At 34.9% G+C, this 26,696-nt stretch overlaps 2 protein-coding genes across 8 annotated transcripts; both read right to left on the reverse strand.

Annotated features, from left to right (window-relative positions):
* Positions 1 to 1,997: 1,997 nt before the first annotated feature.
* LOC102581394 (interaptin-like) lies at positions 1,998 to 16,123 on the reverse strand. 4 transcript variants are annotated; one of them, XM_015307993.1, is made up of 18 exons: positions 15,732 to 16,123; positions 14,646 to 14,879; positions 14,087 to 14,182; positions 12,557 to 12,609; positions 12,281 to 12,377; positions 12,086 to 12,159; positions 10,540 to 10,654; positions 8,337 to 8,447; positions 7,025 to 7,101; positions 6,264 to 6,330; positions 5,476 to 5,541; positions 4,098 to 4,205; positions 3,851 to 3,981; positions 3,555 to 3,621; positions 3,400 to 3,455; positions 3,248 to 3,332; positions 2,891 to 2,961; positions 1,998 to 2,796 (listed from the first exon to the last, which is right to left on the reverse strand). In XM_015307993.1, the coding sequence occupies exons 1-18, from the start codon at positions 15,885 to 15,887 to the stop codon at positions 2,286 to 2,288; spliced, it is 2,175 nt and encodes a 724-aa protein (XP_015163479.1). In that variant the 5' UTR covers positions 15,888 to 16,123; the 3' UTR covers positions 1,998 to 2,285. The 4 variants fall into 4 exon arrangements, with proteins under 4 accessions (XP_015163479.1, XP_015163481.1, XP_015163480.1 ...); XM_015307994.1 differs by having other exon boundaries at positions 2,705 to 2,791; XM_015307996.1 differs by having other exon boundaries at positions 2,777 to 2,796; positions 2,891 to 2,951.
* Positions 16,124 to 16,748: 625 nt separating this feature from the next.
* LOC102594429 (phosphatidate phosphatase PAH1-like) lies at positions 16,749 to 25,625 on the reverse strand. Of its 4 annotated transcripts, none has more exons than XM_006345616.2 (12): positions 25,364 to 25,624; positions 25,208 to 25,276; positions 23,434 to 24,978; positions 22,697 to 23,292; positions 22,547 to 22,620; positions 21,777 to 21,861; positions 20,366 to 20,452; positions 18,738 to 18,810; positions 18,455 to 18,498; positions 17,720 to 17,848; positions 17,526 to 17,624; positions 16,749 to 17,037 (listed from the first exon to the last, which is right to left on the reverse strand). In XM_006345616.2, the coding sequence occupies exons 3-12, from the start codon at positions 24,860 to 24,862 to the stop codon at positions 16,978 to 16,980; spliced, it is 2,676 nt and encodes an 891-aa protein (XP_006345678.1). In that variant the 5' UTR covers positions 24,863 to 24,978; positions 25,208 to 25,276; positions 25,364 to 25,624; the 3' UTR covers positions 16,749 to 16,977. The 4 variants fall into 4 exon arrangements, with proteins under 4 accessions (XP_006345678.1, XP_015163483.1, XP_015163484.1 ...); XM_015307997.1 differs by having other exon boundaries at positions 22,697 to 23,304; XM_015307998.1 differs by having other exon boundaries at positions 22,697 to 23,304; positions 25,204 to 25,276.
* Positions 25,626 to 26,696: the final 1,071 nt, after the last annotated feature.

Consider the following 26,696-nt stretch of genomic DNA (forward strand, 5'->3'; position numbering starts at 1 on the left):
GTTTTTAGCACCAAAAAAAATAAAAATAAAATTGAATTCTGTTATAGGATTTTTTTAATATCATTTCACATTGTCCCATTGACTTGGTCAAACCGGTGATGAGACATTTTTTTTTCTAAAAAAAAAATATATATATTTTTTTTACTGTTTTTGAGATGTTAACTTTTGACACTACTAACTCTACTCATTGCTAAAGGGTACAATGTCTTGCCTTTCCAATTTTTGGAAATGTTGAATTCAAACCTACTTCTTCTTCTTCCGTCCAACAATAGTTATCCACTATATTATTTTAGAATGTTTAATAATATCTGTTCACTTTATGAAAGTAATAGATAATTTTACACTTTAATTTCTAACTTACCCTTATCATTAATTATAGTCATTTATCTATTACATTTTTCAATACATTGTATTTATTATATTCAAAAGGTGATATAGTAAAATTACCTTCTATTTATAGTTTCTTAAGAAGTGTGCGATGTCAATAATTAACAAGTATTATTGAACTTAAAAAGTGTGTAAAGTCAATAATTAACAAGTATTATCGAACAGAGAGTATAAAATTGATAGTTTCCAATGCTCGAGGTCCTTGATTTTATAACAAAACATAATCCCCTAGTCTTCTTTGTTTGTGAGATAGGGTCATATGTGAGACATGGAAATTTAATAGGTTTGTAATCATAGTAGTCTTGGACCGTCATATTTTAAAAAATTCATGGATTGACACAAAAAATTGTGAAAATCCTGAATTTCTATTTCATGACTCCCAAACATTGAAAAAGGTGGAATAAAACTTGTTAGAGGTTGTGGTATCGTTCATTTGGTCATTACGGATGGTTCAAAAGAAATTGGTCAAAAAATTCATTCAGTCGAATTCCAAAAAAATCATGGATTAATACATACGAAAAACTAAGAAAAATCTTGAAATTCATTTTTGTGATCCCTAATTGCTAATAACAATTGTGTGGATCCTGTAGAGGCTATGTTTATCGTTCACTAGGTCAGTACAAAAGGTCCCAAAATTATTTTGTCAAAAAATCGGATCTAGTGAATTTTCATGATTTTTTTTGAAAATATGGCTGGTCAATTTTGTTTACCCAAAATTTTAAAGGACCATTCGTAATGATCACTACGATGAATTAAAGGAAAGAACTAAGAAGATGATATATATCTCAAAGCTTCAATGTAATGGTAAGAGCACAATGCATGATGTGTGAATTAGATATATTTTACGAGTTTAAAAAGTGATATTTAAGTGAAGAACGATCGAGAGACATTAAACTAAAGCTCTGATTCACACTATATAGACAGATATAATAGGTAGAAGGGAACATGGAGTGGGTATAAATTGTAGTTTGTTTGATACAAAACAAAAGGATTTGTGAATACCAAGAGATTTGCACAAATATTTTGTATTGATTTCATCAAAGACTTGTAGTTTATAGGAACAAAGTAGAAACCACCATGCCCCTACTTCATCCCTGTGCTGACAATATACGTAATACGTTCATCTGAATCCAGGTTTCTGATACCAAAATTATTCACAAATAATCAATATTTTACCTAAAATTTTAAATATGTAATGGGTTCAGCGGTTAAAATCAAAATTCTAAATCCGCTTTTGTGACTGTTGTTTCTGCTACTGCTACTATTCCACATCAGATTCCTCACATGACTTAAATCTGACAAAGTTCAAAACTAATCATGCTCCCAACTGACAACCTTCCACAACTGGCCCAACTCCCAGTCTCTATTACCCTCTTCCTATTAACACTACTTCAGCTTTTGCACTCCAAAAATAGTCTCTATAGGTTTTTCTTACCAGACCAAAAAGTAACTTTTCTTTCACTAGTCGGACTAATCTAGATTCGTACCAGGTAGGCTCACTAAGGCTACCAAAAGGTTTTCCATTCCAAGTGTTAGAACCCGAAATTTCTGATTAAAGATGAAGATCCAACCATTCCACCATAACTAATGGTGGTTTTTACTTGAAGAAGTACTCCTTCAACAGCTTTAGTTCATTAAATTTACTAAAAGGACAGTACATACGGAGAATCCATGTGTACACCTGAATTAAAGCTGAACGTTATAAAAACAGCGTATTTTATGTACAAAAGATTCATCTAATACCATGAAAAACTAAGTGTAAAGTGATTGAAGAGGTTATCCCCAAGGTCCATGTGTAAAAAAAAAGGGGCTATAGGCAGTTTTCGCCGTCTTTTGGCTCAAGAAGGTTAGCCAAAGGGTACATACATATTGGAACCTGTCTGCTGTGGTTGGGAAGTTCATTTAAAATGTAATCTTTCTTTATCAATCACATCAGATTCCCAGTCATTGATCTCCTCAGAAGGGTGTATTCTACTATCATTCTCGAGTTCCAGCTCGAGCTTCAACCTAGACAATTCAGCAGCTGGATCCATGGACTTCCCTTTCCGATGTTTTGGTGACTTGAAACTGGACTCCAGCGTCCCTGTTGTTTGATTAATAGCTAATGAAAGACTTCTTCTGACATTCTCTCTCATCCATCGCCTTGGTGTGAGTACCACTGTTTCTGCATTGGATGTATGGTCAGGCCTTGGCGTCTGGATTCGTGGAAGAGCATCCACAAACGAAGCAGAGTCATCGTTTGTTGGCTGCGTAGGAGATGAAGAAGGGGAGCTTTCAAGTGTCTCTTTGGATTTTGCCTCAGTCTTCCCCAGGGTCTCAAGTTCCAGTGTTGGTCTATTAATGGATTCAAAATCGTCTTCTAGCTTTTGAAGAGTATCAAGTAACTCTTTCAGTTTCTCATCACCTTTCCTGGTTAAGTCGTATTATTAATCTTGAGGTCATCATTACAGGATGCAACTACTAGTAGTGCATACAAAACAAGTAAATAATTACACTTCATCACCTAGAGATCGTGCCGTCTTGCCCATAAAATTGTCTTTTTATGCCGTCCACTACACTGAACACTGTAACTAACTGCAAATTAATTGTAGGAAAAAAGATAGACAGAACATCCACTGATGAGAAATAGCAAGGACAGAAAAAAAGAAATAATATAACAGAAAAAAATACATAAGTTACAGATAAGTACTACATGTAGAAACAAACAAATGCAGACAGAACGAGAGTGTCAAGCAAATCAAGAGTGTCAAGCAAATCAAAAACCCCGGTATGATATAAATACTCTTCCAGTGGAGAAGGATCATGCACTTAAGACTAGTAACAGATCAGAGTACGTTAGAGAAATCAATTATAGATGTACCTTGGCCTCTGCATCCATGTATTCTTCTTCCAACCTTCTCTTCACTTCAACTGTTTCCATCTTCTCATTGTTGATAGTTTCTGGCCTGGCAATTCAAATTTAGAAACACAATTCCCTCTAGAAGGATATTTTAGAAATGTGAATTATGATACCGTTTCAAGTTCTCTCCGAGTTCCCTAAGGTTTGCAATAGAAGGCCCCAGCTCATCCTGTCAAGTGCAAAGGAAAAGTCATTCTGTTCTCAATTTGACTATCTGATTACAATCTGAAGCATTAATCTTAAACATTCCACATCGAAACAGTCATACCTTGTACATTGATAAGACATGGATTGCCAAGTTCACCAAATAATCTTCACATTTGTCCAATTCATCACTTGACATTTCAAAAGCATATCATTAAGTAAGCATGCTCCAAGAAATTCTACTATTCAAGGATATATTACATGCATGTTGAAATGTTGAAATAGCAGTACAGCTACTTTAATTTCAATTGTACTGCTACTTAGAAATTTAGCGAGCCAGAAAACTCAAACTAACACGGTAACACCTTTTTCCAGAAAAGAAAAACAGAAACAAAATGCAGATTGAGGAAAGCTTCATACTTGACCTGCTTCTGCTTTTGTCTGATGTGAGAGGACTCAAAAGTCCAGGAGTCTTCTAAAAAACTAATAAATGCATCACAAACATCTGCTTCTGCCTTATATAAGGTCATCGATTTAGACAGCTCATCTTCCTGAATTTAGAATTGAAGATATTAGATCTTATAATAAGATGGTCTGCAGACTACAAAATTATTTATTAACTTCATTATAAGATAAATTCCATGACGGTACTACTTCATCGCCTTACCTTCACCTTGAAGTGTTGAAGAATTTGATTATTAGCTTCATCAAACTGATCTCTTTCTTCCCTAGCATTGTAAAGACGGGCATTTGCAGAAACCAATGCAACTTTGACCTACACTCATTGGACACAGCATGATCAGTGATAAGAATGATGATTAGAAATGCTAGCAGTATGGCAATGTGAGTAATTTCTGAAACATTCATGCTTGTTCATAATCAGTCAACAAAAATCTTGCATTTTACTACTTCAAATTCTCAATGACTGGGGTCAATGGGAGTAATTTCTGAAACATTCATGCTTGAATGTTGAATATAGGGGAATATCATAGACTATTTTCTTCTAGCACCTCAATTCCGGTGACACATTTTTCAGGAATAATTTCCATAGACCATTTGATGCTCAGGGAACTCGAACTTCATCGAAGCTGAGTCATTCTACTCAGACTTCATTGAAGCTGAGTGACTTCATTTCTTTTCCATTTTTTTATTTTCAGATGTCCCTTCTCTTGAAGCAAACAGATTTTTTTTTTTGACAAAGGTTACTACATGAAGTGAACAGAATTGGTTCTATTAACAAAAAAATTGAGCACCCAACCTAAACCTTTAATGCTATGGATGGAGTGACCTAAGACACTATAAACCGCTTTGAAAACTCATACACAACTGATGAGGGACAAGTGCAGCATTCTCTTTCTCTAATACCCTCCAGCACGTGTAACCCAAATATGGGAAGTTCACTAGCCAAACCTAAAGCTAAATAAGGGCACAGTTCTCATTGGTTTAGCTTACAAATATGGGTGATTTCAAGTGTCCATTCAAAGAAGTTTCTCACTGGTACTTGTCTACCTTTAGCATGCAATTTACTTGCCCCTTTTCTCCATGCTAAAGAAGTGTATACACGTGATGCCCGTTCAGAATATTTTAATTAGGAAGGAACTTCATTTACGAAAATTGAGCATAGTTGTTACGTAGAAGTACATAAAGGCCAATCCTATGCACTAAGCTCCCGCTATGCGCGGGTACAGGGAGGGGCCAGACCACAAGGGTCTGTGTACATAATTTTACATTTACTAAAGAATTAGTAGGCAAGGATCCTTCCATTAGGTAAGTCATTGCAGAGTCTGAGGGATACAAGACGCGAAGGAGGCTCTGCTCCCCCTTTTACGAAGGACTAGGTCCTCAGGGTCCTTCAAAGGGAACATCGGACCACCACACTCCTTAAAGAGATTACTAGCTTATTATGTAATTAACAAGCTGCAATCAAATGATAGATGCAGATGAAGTAGCTCTTCAACCCAAGTAAAATAGAAGATTGATGGAACATCTTTTACTACCAACATACAAACACAAACTTTCAGTAAAGAAGAGTAAGCATTTGCTACCTTTTTCAGAGCTGCTTCAAGTTCATCTCTCTGATTTTCAAGCGCATTAATTTCATCCTCAAGTTCCTAGAAAAGAAAATCATACTTCAACAGGTGAGTACAATCTCTGATCAAGAAACTTATAACTAAGTGAAATACGTTTTATCCCGTTCCCAAGAACTAGAGGTCACTGAGACATGAAACATGTAGGAAATAATTAACATTGGCTGGCTCTTTGCAGTAATTGTAAATCTAACTCAAAATGAAACAAAATCATCTGAGCATCCATTCCTTGGTTACATACAGATTCGGAAACAATAAGAAGTAAAGAAACAAATGTTTGTGTGCCAGGAAATAAAGATAAAGACAAAGACATATGTCATTTCATGGAGCTTATAAACTCATATATACTCACACTCCCTTTGGATTTATTGGTAAATCCATACATAAAATAACTTTGTTTCGCCTCATTTTAAAATGTAATAAGTTCTCTGCAATCATAATTATTTTAACCTTACAATTATAGTTAATTGACTTAAAGATTTTAAGTCTTTCTCTAACAAACCTGCAAGTTGACCCAGTAGTAGAAAAGAGCAACCTATGATGATAATAGAAAGAGATCAGGAGAAAACCTGTTGAATCAGAGAATTTGAAGTACCTCAAAGGTGGACAATTACTAGCTTAGGAAAAGAGAACTTTGAAAGAATATGTATCTAACCATGCCATCAAATCATTTCCCATACAAGTATATTCACCGACTATAAACAGTTGATAGAATGTCCATCAGGAATACGTTGATGAAATCTTACCTTCTCAAGCTGGGAGATCTCGCTAGTTTTTGTTATACGGAACTTAAGGGCTCCTTCCTTTTGGATTCTGCAGGAAAGAAATTGATGACAGCGGAGAACAACTTAAAATGAGAACCAGATATCTCCACTAAAAGAAAAAAAGAGGAAATCCAAAATTTCCCATAAGGAATAACTTGGCTTTAATAAAACAATATGAGCATATTTCTATGAAATGCTATTAAGTTTATGGTGTGAAAGTATGAGATCCTAAAATGCAATTAAGTTTATGGTGTTAAAATATGAGATCCATTACCGGAAAACTAAAATGTAAGATTACCCTTGGACTAGAAACTACAGAAACAATAACTTCTATTTGAGAAACAGAAGTATGTTCCATATAAAATTTGCACTGCTGTTTCCCATGGTCTTTGCAATCACTCTAACGTACTAGTTAACCTTCGCAAGATTTCTCTGAAATAGAGTTCATAAACTGCCAGGTTCAGTATCACATTTGACACCAAAGGATTAGACATTCAGTGTTCCTTCCACTTTCTCTTTTCAGTAAACCTCCACCTAAGACGACTTAGTTACTAGTACTAGTTATAGATCAGAATAGAAGTATTTACAATAGAAAAGCACAGTAAATTGTTCTTTCTCATTGAGAAATAGAGAGGGAAGGGGTTTTATAAGATTACAGCGATTGTAGTTATAAAGTAAATCTCATTTAGACGTTCTTTTTACACACAGAGAGAATAGAAATGACAAAGGAGAGAACCTCGAACCTGTTCTCTGAAATGCGGTCTTCAGTTTTTGAAGTAGAGCTTGAAAGAGACTCTGATAAAACCTTCAGCTTAAAAACCTATTTATACAGCAAAGAGTAAACACAGTTCAAACATGCAAGAACAGATCAAAATATTAGAAGAGAGCCTTCTTTAGGGTTAATTGCACTATTCGAGCTTCTTAACTTTTTACTTCATTTCCTAATGATTAGGAAAAGTCAGAACAATCATCATCCCCATTTTATTCTACCCCTCCCACATTGACACCTCTATTTTTTCCTACTCTTGCAATTGCATAATCGATTTGATGTTTAGCTGATGATTAGTTCTAATAGATCTTGTACTTATAAAGGAAATGTGCTTCTTCAAGGACTCAAGCTGGCTCATATCCATGGAAACCTCCCACTCAAAGTGAAGACAGATTCCACAGAAGTCATGTACCCACTTGAAAATGATAACCCGATATATCATAACATGATTTTTGAATGCAGGTTATGGATGAAGAAATTGGGGAATCCACTGATCTGGTACAGTTTTTAGGGATGGGCAATAAAGTGGCGGACGTATTGGCACAACAGGGAACAACCGCAATCAACAATCAAAAGTCTTTTTGAAGAACCCACCAACATGGTTGCTACCAAGTCTACAAGCTGATAAAGAAGGATATTTTAGTATAAAAAAAGGTCACTTCTTTGGCTTGAAATAATCTAGTTTAAGTTTGGAAACCTGAGTATTATGCAAGCATATGTAATAGCTGCTTAGTTTGTATCTATAAAATATCTCTATTTACCAACAAAAAAAAGAAGGAAATGAGCTTTGGATGTAACAAAGACATTTATGTTTACTTCTTTTATCACTATGATTATTGGTTCTAATTGCAGTCAGTAAAGTAAAATACAGGAGTAAGAAACTTGTCAAATGGATACAGTTTGTGTATTTTCTTCTGAGAATTTATATATTAAACCAAGAGTGAAAATAATAATGATTTGCAGTAAAGCAGATTAGATATAGTTACCCCCCCTTTTTTATCAAATATTATTGTTCTAGTGGAGTATGAACCAGGTTACTCTTTGTGGTGCAAAGGTAGTAATTCATTACTGAAAGCTAAGATAAGTGAATCTGATCTACTTGTAGAGACACCTCATAAAATAAAAGGTCTCACACAGGAAAGCAAGCAACATTAAACAACCCCATAACAAATATTGTGTGGATATTTCAAGCAGGTATCATGTCCAGGGTATTAGGGCTATGATCATCATGGATATATAGCACTTCAGATTCAGGAAAACCTCATGTCATCATTTAGAAAGCATACCCTTTTGGACTGACTTTCAGGAACGTCCCTGCCGAGCAAAGCCTTTTTCTGTAATAAAAGTGCTTCCATCTTGGATAAGAATTGAAGCTGGGAGAGTGTTTCTTTCAATGCCTGCCATAGAAAAAGCATCAGTTCCAACAAAAAATTTAAAAGTTCCCATCAATTAAAATGAATCTAAATCTTATCCTGGAGATATGATCTTTAGTAGTTTCTTTGAAGAGTTAAGTACCTAAAGGACAAATCATAGAGGAAAAGTGTAGATCCACATATGTTGCTCGAACTATTATAACTGATCCATCCAATGGCTAACTGTTTTCTTTTTTTTAAAAAAACAGCAGATTTGGGCACAGAATGTTCAAAAATTGATAATAAGAACAGGAACATACAAAAGATGCAGCAACTTACGAAAATATTAGCAAATAAAGGACTTCATATTGAAGCATCTTACAAGTGTTTAGACACATAATAAGTACTGATATAAATGACTTACAACCATCTAAAGTATTTATATAAAGCTACCCCATAGTCGAGACTAAATTTAATTATAGCTTACACATAGGACATGAAATTGTTACACCATTTAACAATCTGCTTCAAGAAGAAGTCTTCAGGTTTCTCTGCCTCTCACTTAGAAGTGATGATAATTGGCTAAAATCATAAAAATTATTGATACAGATAGATACTAATGAATGATTTAAGTGTACACCCAGTTTGGATATTTAATTATATAAAGTAAAAGAGAGAACAAGCCCAGAACCACCCTTATTCAAGAGACTATTAAATTAAAAACAGAGGAAAATATTACTGTAAATTGTTTCACTTCATCTCAACTTATCACACCAAAGTTATTCCTCCCTAGCTCCCAAGCAAAAGCGTAAGAATTGAGAAGAGGACCTTCCCTGCTATTGTATCATTGAATTATTATTTCACTAGAAAATTGTCTTCAACTGTTAAGACAGGAAAATTTTCATTTATTTAGTGATGTCTTTTCCATAAATACGGCAGTTGCACCATATACCTTATAAGTGCCTAATAAGATTACTCCTATGGGGTCACTGCAATACATTCATAAGACAATTTCATCATTTAATCGACCTCTTTTTGCTCGACTCTGCAGTCTTTTACAACAACAGATCAGTTTATCTTCAAATCCTGCATATATATGGAAAGGAATTATGTCGGCAAGTTTCAGATACCTGTTCTTTTGTTTAATGCATCTAATGATACAGCTGTATGTTTCGTACATATTATTCAGCTTAGAATGACTCTAGGTCCTTCTGTTTTCTTTCAAGTGCCTTAAAATGGTCAGTTAAAAATAATCCAAGATAATTTTACTTCCTTTTTTAACCTCTTTACACCCTTTTTTTCCCAATATTTCCAATTCATAAGTATAACTAAAAGTTTTAGGATGTGATAACCAACTCCAAAACATGACATTCCTTCATTTGTTTTTTTCACTTTTTTCCCCACTTAAACAGATGGTTTAACTGTCAATTTCTGAGTAATTTGAGAATTTTCACAACAAGAGTTCCTTTTACATTTGGTGTGAAATCTTTCCAGGATTTTACCCATTAGTTGTTTCTATATAGTCATGATATGAGATCATTTTCCTCTATCAGAGTTGATTCAATATTGACCTTTTGTCCTTTGTTTACAGAGCATTTATTTGGCAAGCAACTACCTCATCCCATTTTAATGTTTTTTCTCTGACCATCCTATTTAATGGGTGCCATATCAATGGGAAGTTAAACAACATTTTCTTCATAATCGTCATTTTTTTCTTTGTTAAGGAGTATTTTGTTTTTCAAAACACTACTCCGTCATCCCTCTTTTTATCTCAAGTGTTCAAGGGAAGTTGAAAATCTTCTTCTGCTGACTGCCAAGATGTGTAAATATTTTCTTACTCTACTTTCTATAAGAACTTTAGAAAATTCCGATTTTACGATGAACCAATTCCAAATCAAACAAAGATATTAAGTTCATTTTTTTGGGAGTACAATAATTAGAAAGAGCTATCTATTTATTAGACAAAAGGAACAAGTTTAAGTTCGTATGCTATGGCTAATATAAAACTTATTGAGACTTTTACTCCCCCACCCCCAAGAAAATTTTCTGCTTTCTCAACTATTGCGTCTTTTGCAAATTCATTGTTAGATAGCATAATTTGGTAAAAAACAAAAAGTGGAAAGGAAATCCAACTTGCCTCTGATGTTGCATTTGTTGCAACACTAGACGAGTCCTTTTCATGTTTGCTTGAAGGCAGTTGTAAAATCACCTTGTCTAGTTTTTGATGTATGTTTGAGACTTCAGAATCTATTCTGATGGCAGATCACAAAAGAGGAGAAATTATATTTTGCAGTTTATGCAGACAAATAGAAAAATAAATGCATGATTATCTAAGGTTCATAGCAAACAACTAAAGAACAATATACTACAGTACACCATAACTATTAAGTTGTGAGTCATAAGAACATAAATCAAATGCTACTATTGCTGAAATACTAAATATAATGTAAGCATGAGCTACTGCAGAAGGTCTCGATACTGTAATAAGCTTCTTTTCGCAACTTGGACACTATATTCTATCTCTGGATAGAGCAGATAGCTTATGTTTTAAAGATGATAAGTTTATCTTCTTCACTAATCTTTATGGAAAGAATGCACTTGTTACACCAGCTACTCATGAGTAGAGAGTCTATCGACCAGAATTTAGGTCTTTGGGTCTGCCTTATAAAGCAATAAAAAGATGCTACAAAATCTGGATTTATTCCTAAAGTTCCAAATGCAGATGACTTGACACCATCATTAAGAGATGGGTTGAAATCTTAGTTGCGCAGACTCTTCACTATTGATGCCGCACCCGTCTCGGATTCTTCAAAAATACACTACTTTTGGCGAATCCGACACGCACTTGTTGGCATTTTTGAAGAGTCCGAGCAACATAGGTTGAAATAGGGAACCGTTGAGTATTTATTGGGGGGACATGAGGACTTTAGAATTACCTTTTCAATTTTGGAAAATATTTTTTTAAGAAATGGAGAACAGAATAGACAAGAGGATTATAAGAATTATACTGAGATTGATAAGAGTGGATCTGATGTCACTTTTTGTTGAGTATAACATGTTATCTGGATCTGACCGACAGGAGAAGTGGACTTCTTTTTTGGGATGCAGGGAGTAATATCTAAACATCCTGTTAGGTTCCTGAGCTCGCCTCATTTAATGTTTGAAGTCCCAAGTTCAGAAAAGGCTTTTCTCATCCGGCAACTCTCCTACACAATGACAGACAAGTTCTTCACTCGTAATGGCGTGCACCCAGCAAAATTTCACATGAAACTTTAACTAGAACATCTAAAGATAGTGAAAGGATGCCCATATTGGAAGGAGTTAGAAAAGGAGTGGAAATTCTCGCCTCTAAAAGCTGGACAAAATAAAAGCTAGAAAAATTCCTCAGAGATATTAACTCAAATGTTCAAATAATTACAAATGTATACAGAAATTCATAAATCAACAGCTCCTGGTATAGGTTAAAAGAAGTTAACCAAAGAGAATACGAGAATAGCAAAACTATGGCAACAATCGCAATAGCTTACAAGAATTAGCCTATGGTGACAATAATTGAGGTGGAAGATACAGACTGACATAAATATACACCAGAAGAAATAGAGTATGAGCTTTTCTTGTCAAAGAACTTGCATATAAATATTGAGAAAGTTCTATCATGATAAAAGGATAAAAGATCTTCATACCTCATTATATCTGCATTTATTTTCAATCCAGCAATTGCACCTTGTGCATGGAGAAGCAGTTCTTCCTTATTCGCCTGGTATGAATTATGGAAAATTGATGGACTAACAGTTTTGTTTAATAACGTACGAACCATAACTTTTTAGATCCTAGAGCAACATCACTACCAGACATGCATAAGGAGTTTGTTCCCTTACCAGCACTTCTTCTTTATAGCTTGAGAAAGCTTTTGCCAAAACTTTTATGCTGCTCATGGTTGCCTCACGAACTTCTTTCCCGCCCGTAAGACATAGCCTAAAGAGTGAATAAAATAGATCAGAAACCAAATAAATCTGGTATCAGTTCTGTTTATTGAATTCCGTTGAGTTCAGCACACATTTCTGAAGTGACTCAACCATTCATATTACTGATTGTCCAAGTCCATCCAAAGTAGAAGCTCAAATAAAAATTTAGGATCAATTTTGGAAAATCACCCAAATATCTCCATAAGTAAAGAGACTTCTTCTGTATCAGGTGCTTCAAGAATCTGTTTCAAACAAAAAAGTTAAGACCAGTTAATCCCTATCAACAGAACACATATGTTACTGAAAGATGAAGCAAAAGAGTTTCCAGATGATAAAGCAATCACTACAATTGACATCATGCTTCATCCATGAAAGTTAAAATGTCATATGCACCCAAGTGAGGGCCACTTTTCCCATTTCTTCTTGAATCTTGATGAATGTCATAGACAAATATTCTTGACTATTTCCGGAAGCCCTGAGGGGATTTTTGGAAATAGTGATATGGTTTCAATAGAAGATGATGAATAACACAAATCTATAAATCCAGATTTGGCAGTAGAAATGAGAGGAAAAGTTTTTCTATAACCGCACATTATCTATGGAAATGCTAATAGGAACACTCCTCTTCTTCAGGAGTACAAAAGGTCGACTATTCTCTGTTCACTTTCATGTAAAAAATGTACAAAAGGGTTACTCATGATGATGAATTCTTGTTCTCAGGTTTCACATGAAGAATGAGAGGTTCCAATACATGTGGTACATAAGGGGGTTTGCAGCACCACTTACCAGAGGTGTATCTTCAACCTTAAAAAGAAACAGAAAACCAGTTGGGGGAAGTAGCTAGGTAAACTTGGGAGAAGCTCTGAATCTAGGGGGTCGTTTGGTTGTTCATAAGGATAATAAGTAAAATTCCACATAAAAAATTTAATGTTTGTTTTGCAACATAATAATAGCATTGCTGAGGCAAGGCTTTAGAGATCGGGCTCCAGTAATTCATCAATACCAGGTTTTAGAGTTAATGATTGAACTTGATTCTTTGTTGGTGGTTAACCGGATCGCTGCTAAATAAAATCCTCCATGGAACCTGATTGCTATTGTTGATGCTTTGAGAAACATGTTGAAGAGGTTTAATGAAGTGTTAATCCAACATTGCTTTAGAGAAGCAATGGGTGTTGTGGATACATTGGCCAATCACATCTTCAAGCTTCATGAGGAAACTTGGCATTATGAAGAATTTCATCACCCCCGAATGACAAAAGCAAAGATGATGATGGACAGCAGCAAAATGCCTAATTTCAGAATCAGGCAAGTCAAAATACTTTTGTATTTAGGTCATGACGTATAGTTATTGTACAGTAAGAATCTTTTGGAGGCCTACATAGACTAACACAAGATCATGTAAAAAGGAGGTCTCTTTTCAGCTTGGTAACTGTATGACACACCACAATGATAAGCACCATTATTAGAAGTGGTTGACTTTCAAACATTTTGTGTGGAGGTTCCGTCCCGTAATCCCCTCCATTAGATAGTTATATATTCACTTTTTGGTTGCTAATACACTGGTAAGTGTTCAGGCCTAACACCCGCACCACAATGGTGGATTCGGATGTTTAAAAATGTTTAGAAGCATTAGGGTTAAACTATACCATGTAGAGGAGCAATTGTCAAGTCATCAAGCAGGTAAGCAACACCAGCTAGCTAAGTTGTTTTTTATCTTACCATTGAAAGTATCATGCCTTCAAGAGCTTGACTGCTAAGGAACACATCTCTGAAATTCAATGGTTCTCCGCCAAGATCAGGATCATAATATAAAACCTGTCCGTTGTAATGTAAGCAAATACATGAGAAAATTATCACAGGTGTGAATCAAAATACTCAAGGAAGTTGATCTATGAGAAAAATATAGTTTATGAGAAGAATCCATTTGGGAAATGGAAAAAATATATCTTGTCGTTGAGGATACTCAAGGGCCCAACTAGTACACCTGGGAAAAATATATCTTGTCGTTTACAACCAGATGATTGAGAGCTAAGTTTTGAGCTGTTGTATTCTGTTTCACATGAATCAACCTAGTTCTCCAAAAATTTGCCACTATGACAGATTACAGTACGAATTCCCTAAGCTAACACAAAGGAGGCATCTGAATTAAAACTGAAATCATGTAAATATTGATCTCATAATGTCATAGGGTTTCCTGAAGATAGAGTCATAAATGAAATATTACATCCTTCATAAAGCTGGAAACTTCACAAGATGGACAGTTCAATGACTTACTCACCAAAATTGGCTCACGAGGAGAATTCCTGTCATCATCGGTGGTATAAATAGAATCAATGCTCTTTGGGGAAGAGACATGTTCACTAACAGGCAGAGGCAGTGATAGTCTCTCAATCTCTTTCAAAGCAACTAACCATCTTCGTAGTAGCTGAACTCTCTCTACACCTCTACATGATACAGAAAGTTCTTCTAATGTTTTCACAGCTTGCTTAAAATTCTGAAAATTCCGAGACCCCTAAACCACCAGGAGAAAACCATGCATTTAGTTAAAGAATATAACAGGAAAAAATTGCTATTTCAATCAATCAAATATGTGTTAATTCTTATTTGACACTATATGAATCCTCTGAATCCATTCCACTTTCAGTCAGTAAATCCATGATAATTACTTACTTGGGGAGGAAATAGTTCTTTTTCTGAATAAAAGTTATTGAGAAGAGGGGCAGAACAAGAAGAACATAATTGTGGCAACTAAAAGTTATCCAAATCAGAAATAGAGTGTGGAAAGTGTTGCAGACAGTATCTTCTCTCTTAGGTAATTCTAACAGTTTCAAAAGTCCCATATGTACTCTGTAAGTCGGCATGTAAATATGTATGTACACTTAAATTAATTAGAATTCCACTGTCTCCATAAATTGGTGCCAACATTCAGTAGAAACTGTTGAGGATAGGCATTGAATGCTGGTTTCCACATCAATTCAGAAATGGAGCAAACTTTTACTAATAGTTGATCAAGTGCAAATACGCTAAATTTGGAAGACAATGTAGAAATGTAAATAGCTACAACTATGTCCGGTTTCATCCACTAAGACCAATACTACTCAGATACAAGGCAAATCCAGTGTTTACATACCTTTCTTCCTAAAATGCCTTCAATTTTATACTTACGGCATATATTTAGTCTGAGTGCTAGATTATGTTCTGGATCTTATTTTCAAATTTTTAATATGTACTCATATTATATAGTCGGTATTCTGAGGCTTGTATGCTGAATTCAAATATACAAGGCCTGGACCCTAGAATCCAGAACTCATAAACTCAAAATGTTAGTATGTAATGAGATATGTAGAGAAGAATTTCGTCATACAGAGCGATCAAGGAATAACTTGGCACCGCCGGAAACAGCATTACTAGCTTGTTGAACGACGGAATCGGCGTAGTAACGGAGGTTACGAGAGATATTTCTGTTGCCGGCACCGCCAACTTCTACAGCTTTGCTCACCGCCGATCTGAGCCATGACATCGCCGATCAAGTAATTGAGTTTCCGGTCAGATTCTCCGGTTGATTTCGTTGAAGAAGAAGAAGAAGAAATAGAATGAGACATTTCGTTTTTTGTGTGTGTGTGTGTTAGAGAAGAAGGAAGAAGTTAGATTGTTCGGTAGTAGTTCGAGTCTCTTGCCTCTCCTTTCGCGCCTTCTCTCTTTCTTTCTTTTTCCTTTTTTTTCGTTGTCTTGTAGAATATACTTGGACAACTCCGTGGACGAGCTTGAACGAAAAAATATGTAAAAAATATCATAGACAATAGATGAGTACTGTGCGATAAGCTGGACTCAAAAAGTACGTACCAGTTTTGAATTTTGAGATCTCATTTGTATATATTGAAATGTTAACATATACTAATATAACATAATATGAAAAATAATAGGAGACGGATTGAGTTAAATTTGAACGGATTAAGATCAAAACATCAAACTCGTCAAAATACAATTAAAATTTTGCTTGGGTCATAATTCAATCTGCTCAATTTTTACCAAGTTTTAATTATTTTATTCATTTTTTTTTAAATAAAATTTATTCCTAATAAAAAAAACCAACTATATAAAAAATATCATATTTGAAAAAGTTATTTTAAAATATTTTGATAAGAATTTGCATGAGTCAAATTGAATTACATATCTATTCAATTTTTAATAAATTGAAATGAGTTGAGCTGAAATAAATTGAGATAATCAATATTGATCTTTTCACGTAACTGCTCCTTACATGCATTTAAGCTACTAAAACTCTGTGACAATGACTATTGTTCAGTTACAACGACTATAGGAGCATGAGGAAAGAATGCACTTTTGAGGAAATTTGAAAAAGGCCAGCCAGCAAATGAAGTTAGAGAAATAGAAAGAATTTTTTTATTCATGAGTAAGAACTTTATGCCTTTTTGAGTACAAAATATGGAATTAATAAGGACCTACATAGCTGAATTTTATACACCTTAAGAATGGCAGCTCTCCTACAAAAGAAACTGCAGGTGGTTGGTTATACATATACCGGCTAAACTTTTCGGCTTCTCAGATCAACAAAAAAGGTGGATCCATCGGTATGACGGGAGAAATCTCTACAAGTTATCGACGTCTGCCAAGGGCATTTTCCAGTAGTTCCACAAGTTAAAATCTTCCTGCATTTACAATGAACAATGTCATGAAGAACGCGTGCAAACAGAAAAGAATGACTGACTATACATGTCCGCCAATTGTTCTTCTTTCCCCCCTAAAAGTAAAAAGAAAAGAAAATCCGGGAATGCAACACGCCATAACAGCGTAATTGCTAATAAGAATACTAGAAACTATACAAGTTTTAATCTTCTTCTCGACCCCAAGGACCAGATGTTTTCGAGTCTCTAAATGAGATTGACTATGCTAATAACTTATTTCCGGTTATTTGTATAATTTTTTTCATAGAGTTGACTCCACTAACTATGAATCTTCCTAGTAGAATTGAGGACACCCAAAAGATAATGCGTACTGAAAAACGTGATACTAGAAAATAACAGGAATTTGATGTTTGACAGCACGTCCTGTAAACTTGCATTTCATGGTGCAATATGGCTCTAAAACTTCTCAAATTCAATTACTTTATTAAAAAAGAGAGTCATCGCGCACTAACCTGCTCAACCATGGATGTAGGAGGGAACATGTCATTAACTAGAGTGTGTAATGAAGTATAGGATTTCACATCGATTTGGTGGTTAATAGCTACCTCCCCCTGTAAGTCCAATTCAACATGTTACACAAGAGTGTAAAACTTGACAAACTGTACATACGGTTTTTTAACAATAAAGCAAAGGAAAGAGTGCGAACCTTTGGGTTTATTATAAAAATTTTGCCTTTTGGAATTCCAATTTTCCTGTAACTGAGCTCATCGGTGTCCCTATTCCCGAATCCCGCATAAAAGGGGTTATAGTCTGGTGGAAAAAGTGCTTTAATGTCCTGAAATGTAGAGAACACATTAGAAGGTGGCAAACCATTGGAGAGATACAGAAGGATCGAATCCAAAAGGGGTCATTTGGTATGCAGCATTAGCATCTGGATTAGGTAAATATATATATTATTTTTTAGAACTATGTGGATTAGGCAGATAAGATGTATAATCTCCACTTGGTACAATACTTGACTCTCTATTTGTAGTGTTTTTCTTCAATTAGTTGCATGTTTCTTTTTCCATTTTCTTTTTGTTTAGATTTTTATTAAAAAAGTTAAACTTTTCAAGAATTATTGTAATTCCCGAAAAAAGGTGAATGATAAAATATAAAGTATTAAGGATTTTTGCACTTAAAGAAACAATATTTGTGTAAATGTATTTGGCGCTACAATGTGATCAGTATTGTACCAACTACCGAATATAGATTTGGGTTAAAACTGAAATGCTGATAAAGTTAACAGGAATTTGATCCCGAAACCAAACATTGGTCAAGGATTTCAAGTCAGCCCTGAATTCCCTAATTAAAATCCCTTTTAAAGAAACTAATATCCACTTCATACATGCATGCATACTTAAAGACAGCTGAAAGAACCATCACTATTTTGAGTACTAACCTCTAAGCAGGCAATCTTGAATTCATGAGGAGCTCTTCTTATAACTACCATGACATAGAAGAGAAAAGGTAAATTTTGTTAGAGATCAAATATAGGCCAATTCCTTCTTTATCATATCAGTAGGAAAAGTCAGTAAACTTGCTCCAGCGAAAGAGCTGAAGATTTCGGCTAACTCTCGTTGAAACCAAACACCAAGAAACATGTGAAATTGGCATATGCATACATAATGCACTTTGACAAAGACTAAAGGCAAAAAAAGGACTTTCAGCGAATTTGTACTTACCTTCTCTGTACAATGAGGGAAATAAACCATCAGGTGAAATAACAACAGGTCCAGGTGGTAATGATTTCCCATCCTACAGATCATTTACACATTTCTGGTCAGTGAAATCTATTGCACAATCAGAATTCTACAAGAAAGGACAAGCAAACAGAGGCCAGATCCAAGATTTCCTAAGGTGGTCTATACAGTTGAGCCATAATAGTGTTAGACAAAATGCATCCTCAGAAACTCCTTTCTCCATAAAAGAAAGAAAAAACATATGTAAGGTCTGAGAACAAAGTACAGGAGGAAAACATGGAGAATAAAAATGAAAAGAAAGGCTAGTAAAAGCTAAATCTCAATTCCAACACCACAAGTACTCAAAACGTGTAAATATGGCAGTAGTCGATCAGTTGGTGAGTTTTGAGCAAATTCTGTTCATATTATTTGATTTTCTGTTAGTAGATTGACAAACCAATCAACAGATCTATTAGAGCCACTCTTTCTTTGCTAATTCACTTGCAGCAGCATGTTATACCCAAGCAGGAAATAAAGCCAGAACTTCAAATCTGAGAACAACTTAAATAAGGATAAAAACTAGATTTGAATAGTGAGGAAGGCAAGTTGATAACAAGGCTGGTTTTTTTGATAGTTTTCTAGATTTTCAGTTGCACCTTCAAGTTGCTAAATTTCCCAAGACTAGAAATACACAAAAATGAGCAGCTGTGCTTCACAAAAACAGCTAAGGGAGATGTGTTGATGTTGTCTCTTCTATTTTTTCTTTTTAATTGATATAGCAACCTTAAAACTCAAGCTACGCATAGTAGGTCCCAAGCTGCCTGACAAGGAGGAGGATTGGGGTAGTTAACGGTCAACGAATAGTTTGAGATAGATGAGTTGTTGATAGATGCTGATTGATATAGCAACTGTCAATTAAAAGAAAAAATCAGTGTTTTGAAGTTTCATGCATAGCCAGGCATAAAAAGCCTACGGCGTGTACCACCTCACCAACTTTGGAAAAAGCTTCTTGAATCCCTTCTGAGGTAGTATGTTCGCTAAGACTGGAAAAAGAAAAGATTTTGTATATGATTCGCACACACATCGGTGTTTAGATCTCAGATTACCAAGGTTCTACTGACATTTCTAGGGTGTTCATTTGATCATGTTCTAGTCTCGCCTTGAAGTGTGGAGAAGAAGTGAGAGAGACAGAGGTGGAGTGAGGGGAGAAGTGAAGAAAACCAATACCTTAATAAACTATGTATACCCCTAATTTCAGTTTTCAGTTTTCTCTTTTTCTAAATTAAAAAGGAAAGGAAAAGGAGACTGCATTGGAAAGCAGAAATCCCTGCACAGAGAATCAAAACAAACAGAAACCAAACCTAATTTTTTTTTAAAAAAAAACACACAAGAAAGCAGTACCAAACAGACCAAGATTTTTGGCTTGGTCAACTCTCTTGGTTTAAACCAAACAATTTACAGCCATACATATGACAGAGTCCCTTCGGAAACATACGAATCGAGAAATGGTCCTACATGTAACAGAAAATCCAACTAACATGCTCCCTTGGGATTCAAATAAATATTCTGCATCTTTTAGGAAACTAAAAACTAGTGTCATCGGTATTTCATGTAAACGGGATTATGATTACCTGTTTGAGATTGAACAGAAAACTTTTGGTCAGATAAGCTTGAACAATTGCTCGTGCACTGAGAAAGAGTAGCTGATACCCGTTTTCCTGCAATCAAGAAAAAGCCCATCCATCAATAAAATAATGGAGAAATATAGTTCAACATCAATGAAAATGGAAGTGAGAGATCATAAACGTTAAACCAGCTTCGTGTCAGTCAATCATACTACTTCATATCTACAAAAAATAGCAAATGAAGAATAAAGAGGGAAAGGAGATATAAGAGTTCATACTATATACATATTTCTCTTCGACCCAACTTCTGCACATTGTATAGTGTCCAATATGTTGAATCAAACACTCTGCCGTGAGGTATGTAACATTGCAGATCTCACCTAAGCAAATATCTTATATAAGGGTCTTGTCATCCTGTACGAGTGGGTCTGTGGATTAGCCTGCCTCACTTCATCTAAAGTTATGGTAACTTGAACACAGGACCTTCTAACTAATTATCTTATTATCCTTCCATGCTTGCTTACTAAAACCTTTTTTCTTTCCCATTTTTTATATGGATAAACCCTATATGATACCATCAATGTTTTACTTTCCTCTCTGCATACGTTAAATAGATTTCCTGCTCATCTCTGGCTGACATGTTTATCAATCCCATTAAGTGTCATGGGCATAGCCACCCTGCAACATTTTTCTCGTGCTGAAGCATACAACAACATACCCACTGTAATCTCACAAGTGGGGTCTGGGAGGGTAGAGTGTACACAAACCTTACCCCTACCTCATACTGAAGCATCAAATCTTGAATTGCCACATTCCCACTCCAACACAGAAAGAACTAAACCCTTTCCACATAACAAAAGAAGAATGACAATCTTTCCATAGGTAACCCTAACTAAAATACAATTCAGGATAAATTTACTTTCCGAATACTAGCTTAGATGATCAACTAATCCAATTCATGAAATATTTTGATCACTAAACATCATTGTTGTGGTAAAGATCAAATGCTAGGGGAATCACTTATATATCAAACTTCCATAAGTTATCTGAAAAACAGCATATAATACTTTATAGCCACAATAAGTCAGCAAACATGTTCAAGGACATGAATTCCCAAAATATTGTTGATATCTACATTCATACAGAATCATATATCACAAAGGCAATACAGCAGTTGACTTGCTACATGAATAATAGAAATGTATTAATAGAAAAAGATGCAGGAATTACTATGATATGACAATAATGAATACACTTGGTGGTACTTGATGCTACTTGTTGCCACACTACTTGTCTAGGAAAGTGTTTTCCATGGTTAAAGTATTAGTTGTCAAATATAAGAATGGTTCAAAGCTTAGTTGATATGATGACTTAAAAGACGAAGAGAAGTTCAAATATAGGACAGAGAAAGGAATACCTTGATTGCACAGAAAAGTCTAGCAATTCCGGAGTGGGTCCAGTCCTTTCCAACCAACGGCATGAACTGACCAAGAACATCAGACCTAGACATAAAATATGCACTTGTTAAGTTACGTTAGAGAACATGTCCTCATTCGGGCCTACTAGGTACATAATAGTGTAATACTATACCAGAATGAGAAAATGTTCCAACAAACAGTTCTATTTTATAATATTCTTTTATGCTCTCAAATCAGTTTTTTTCATAACGTATTAAAATTTATTATGAAGGGCAAAACACGCCGGAATACAAGAAGTATACCAAAGAGTAGAAAACTTCACAAAAAGATATTGGTTTCTCACATCAGCTTAAAGGTGAGAACTTTGGACATGTGAAACTAGGTTATCCTATAAAAATCTGAAGGCTGAACTGGCTTTAATTTATTAAGTTTCTGGCATGATAGAGGTTCTTGCACAGGGGCAGAACCAGGTAGGGTCACGTTCGGCGGAAAAATACAGTGTTTATACATGCTTAAAATTATAAAAACGAAAGTTACCAATTTAAAAAAAAAAATTAAAAAAAAAAGAAACTTATGAATATATAGTAGATGTTGAACCCCCCTTTGATTCTTCATGTGTTTACTTCTCATATTTTGAACCCCTCAATGAAATCTTGGCTTCACCACTGGTCTTGCAAGCAACTCATCAGGTAAGAGACAACCACTTAGATAGTATGTAAAGGCAAACAATTTTTTGCAGCTTGAGGTATAATGATCAAAAAAGGCTTACTTGGTAATAGTCCCATCAACATCCGAAATTACAATCCGAGTATTCCACTTCCACAAATATATATGGGCTTCAACCTGTTTTAAGACCAAAACAATAAAAAACCTACATTTTTTTGAAGTTAATGAATTTGCCACAAGTAACACAACAAACCTTTTGGTCTCCTAGGACTCGAGTGGAAAAAATGAAAGTCACCAAATTCTGACCCTCTTTCAGTTTCAAAGATTCAATTTGACCAGTAGAAGGGACATTTGTTCTCACAAGTTGCTTGCGAGGAGATTCCTTTCCTCCTTGTGGTGATGCTGTTTGTTCTGTAGGCAGGTTCAGTGAGATTGATTCAGAATCAACAAACACCTCTTCATTTGATGAATTACTGCTAGTGTGTTCGATTGTCTTAACTCTTCTAAATGGTATTGGCCAAAGCCTCCATCGTCGACCAGGAGTTGAAGGCAACCCACTATCATCCTCTCCTGTTTTTAGGTTCTTGTCCTGCTCCACGGGTATGACATCAGTAGAGTCAACTGGTAATTCCATATTGTATGCAGCCATCCCGAGAACGATAGGAGCAGCTTTGTCCCATTGTAAATAGTTTCCTTGAATTCGGACAGCTAAATTTGGATTGTTAATTATGGATTTTGCGGAGTTTCTGAATTCCTCCTCAGAAACGCGATTTGCCTCAAAGGCTTCTCTAGCAGCAGCGGAACCCATTCCAGCATGAAGCAAGTTCCTACAAATAGATATCTCTACTCCTGCAGATATCACTAACAAAATGTGTGAACATAATGAGAAGAAGAATTAATCAAATTGAACAGCTAGATGAGACACTATAATTTTTTTAATAAAAAAAAAACAAGAGGCACACTTTCTTGTGCTTGAATCAGTTTCTGTACCTTTAAGCAAAGCTGCAGTCTGATGCTCCACATTATCACATTCAGTGCTTTCATCTGATCCTTGCAGTTCACTTTGTGCCTGCTCTGCTGCTACTGTTAAATCAGCCTGTTCCTTTGACTGTTCATCATTCACAAAAAGATGGTCTCTTGCACTATCTGAAGCATTGTGCTCTATGTCCAAGTCACTTTTCTGAAGGCTTACACTGTCAGAATCATGAGTGCCATTTTCATTTCCCAATTTCTCAGGATGTATATCTTCGGCACTGATTGCAGAAGGACTCCTATGAGACGTCTCCTTTACATCTTCAACAACTCCCTGAATTTCCAACTGAGAAACCGTATCTGACTGATTAACCTCATCTTCAGCCTGCATGGCTAATGCAGATAGCTCTAGACAGCTCTTGAAAACATCATCCCTCTTAATGCTGCATGATGTGCTCTCCACAGTACTCTTCATGGAAAGATCTGCTTCCTGGTTCTTCAGGTCATTTTCCGGAGTTCGATCAAGACATTTCCCATCTACTTCAGAAACTTCTAACTGGTGCTCAACTGTAGTGCTCTCGTTTTTCACGTCGTAAGTGTCTCCTGATGCAACTTTGGATGAGTTCAGATTGCTAAAATAATCGTCAGCCCATGTACTATCACCTGAATTAAACTCTGAGCTATCATCACAAAAATCAGTCCCCTGACCAGGGCCCAAATGAAACTGAGGTGTGTCTAACTCGACATCTTCCGTATTCCTCTCAGATGATGAGATAGGCGCTGTCAGTATATGGCCATCCACGCTCACTAGAACAACTTCTGAACTGGAGTCCTGTGATTCTAAAACATGCTCCATATCCAAATTATCATATCTACTGGAACCATACTCTGATAAATCAACCGAATCATCCAAAGAAGATTGATCATCCTGAAACTCATAGAATCTTCGGTCAGCATCAGAATCTACCCTATTCAATCGATCCATACCTAAAGTAACACGTTCATCTCGTAATGGTAAATCAGCAGCATTATACTCATCCTCCTCATTTTTAGACAACACATCATCTTTTCTACTTTCGTTATGGTTACCATCACCAAGATTACTAGTATCCCCTTCACTTTTCAAACTATCAGGCTTCTTCAAGCCATTTTCTTCATTCTCATTATCACCAGTAGCCTCTTTGATAAAATACGCTTCACCAGAATTATCAAGATACATGTGAAAATCAGCTTCTTTGCCATTAACTTCTATTCTAACTACCTTTTCTGCCCCCTTAAGAACACCTTGAAATTTACCGAATCGAACATACCAAGGGGTACTCCTAAAAGTCCCATCATGCTGCTTCACAACAATTATGTCAACTGCTCCACCAAAAGGGTGAAATGGGGTAGCAACTGAATATACACCTTGTGTTATAAAGCTACTAACTTTACCTACAACATTCATCTGTTCAACTACCAAGAAACTTAATATCCCCAAAATTACACAATAATCAACAGCTTACAATCAATCAGCTTCAGAAAGATCTTAATTGAGCAGTGGAAAACAGAATACAACAATACCTGCATGCAACAGATTTAAAAAAACAAATTTAAGACCATGCATAGTATCAAAAATGACAAATTCCAAAATAATACAAGAAAAATCCAAAACCCCTAAAGAACAAAACTTTATATCAAGATTCTTGAAATTACAAAACCCCAAATGAGAATTGAATCTATGTAATGCATAAAAACCAAAATAAATCTTGAAAACACAACCCCAATTAGCAAAATAAGATCACATACTTACAGATTGAAGAGAAAAATAAAATCTTGAAGCTCCAAGAATGTATGGATCAAAATGAAATTAATCTCACAGCTGAAAAGGATTGACGAAAAGAAGAAAATTAGAAAATAATATCAAGAATTTACTCCATTTAATATATGCAAAACAAGAAGACTATACCAGGAATATTATGACGGTATCTTTCTTTCTTCTTTTTTCTCTCTCTCTGGGAAGTAGGTGATTTCTGTTGATTTTTCTAATATTTTGTGTAAAAACAAAATTATCAAAATCACTCAAAATACAGCAAAAAAAATTCTAGAAGAACAAAGAGGATAGCTTTGAAATTTGTACTGATAATAATATGAAGAATTGAATGAATTTTTGGATAACAAACACACAACCAGAGTCAATAAATTCCTCCCAACTTGCCCCAAAAAATAAAAACATTCCTTAAATATGCAAATGGAAAATAAATAAGTATGGCCTTGTCAATGGAGGTTTTCTTTAATTCCATTTATGCCCTTACTCTTTTCTTAAAATTACATAATTACATTCATTATTGTTGTAAATTTGGGTTGTTGAAAAGGGTATTCTTGGAAATTTAATTTTGATAAAGTTTTTTTCAACCCAAAAAAAAAAATCAAGAAACTTGCTCGCGTTACTATTTGGATGCGTACTAGTAAAACCTCGTAGCGTGTAATATTCATAAACCACATAAAAGATATAAACTGTATGAGGTAAATTTGATATGATAAGCTCACCTAAGAAGACGTTGATTGAGAAAATCGATCCATAATCTTCTTTATGAAATATCACTTGTTGCACCAATTCAATACTCCGAAAAAAAATTTAGTTATAAACTATGTTTTCTAGTTTCTCAAGAAAAGGGGTTCTAGAATTAGATCCTTGCTTCCTAAGAAGTATCGCCTTCTTATTTTTTTAATATTTTTCATGAGAAGTCATCATTTGACCAATGAAAAGTGGTTTTAGTATTTATAATTTATTTTATATATTTTTAGGGTCAATAACACTTCCATCCTTAAGTTATTAATACATAATGTATTTGATCTTTGTGATATATAATAAAATTATTTAATTTTTAGTTAATTAAAATATTTGTTTTTGGCGTCTTCACATAGAAAATATGTTACTATTTCGCTATTTATAAAATTATATTATCATAAATATGGAATTAAGTGATGAGATAATTAATAATTATGATTAAAAAAAAATTAAAAAGAGATCAAAAGTGTCAAATTTAACTAATTGAAGATTTTATGTGATTCATCAAATATCACAAAAAATAAAATTTACCAATATTAAGGGACTAAAGCACTATTAACCAATTGTTTGAACTTAATTTTACCTCAAAATTTATATATATGTAAAAAGGCTCTAAATAAATACAAAAAATAAATTTTGAACTCAGTAAATTAGATGAGGGTGTATAGAATTATGAATATTATATTTTTTGTGGGTGGTGTGGATGGGTTTGGGGAGGGGGGGGGGTGGT

This window comes from Solanum tuberosum, unplaced genomic scaffold (genome assembly GCF_000226075.1).
Source record: "Solanum tuberosum cultivar DM 1-3 516 R44 unplaced genomic scaffold, SolTub_3.0 scf00071, whole genome shotgun sequence".
NCBI classification, from domain to species: domain Eukaryota; kingdom Viridiplantae; phylum Streptophyta; class Magnoliopsida; order Solanales; family Solanaceae; genus Solanum; species Solanum tuberosum.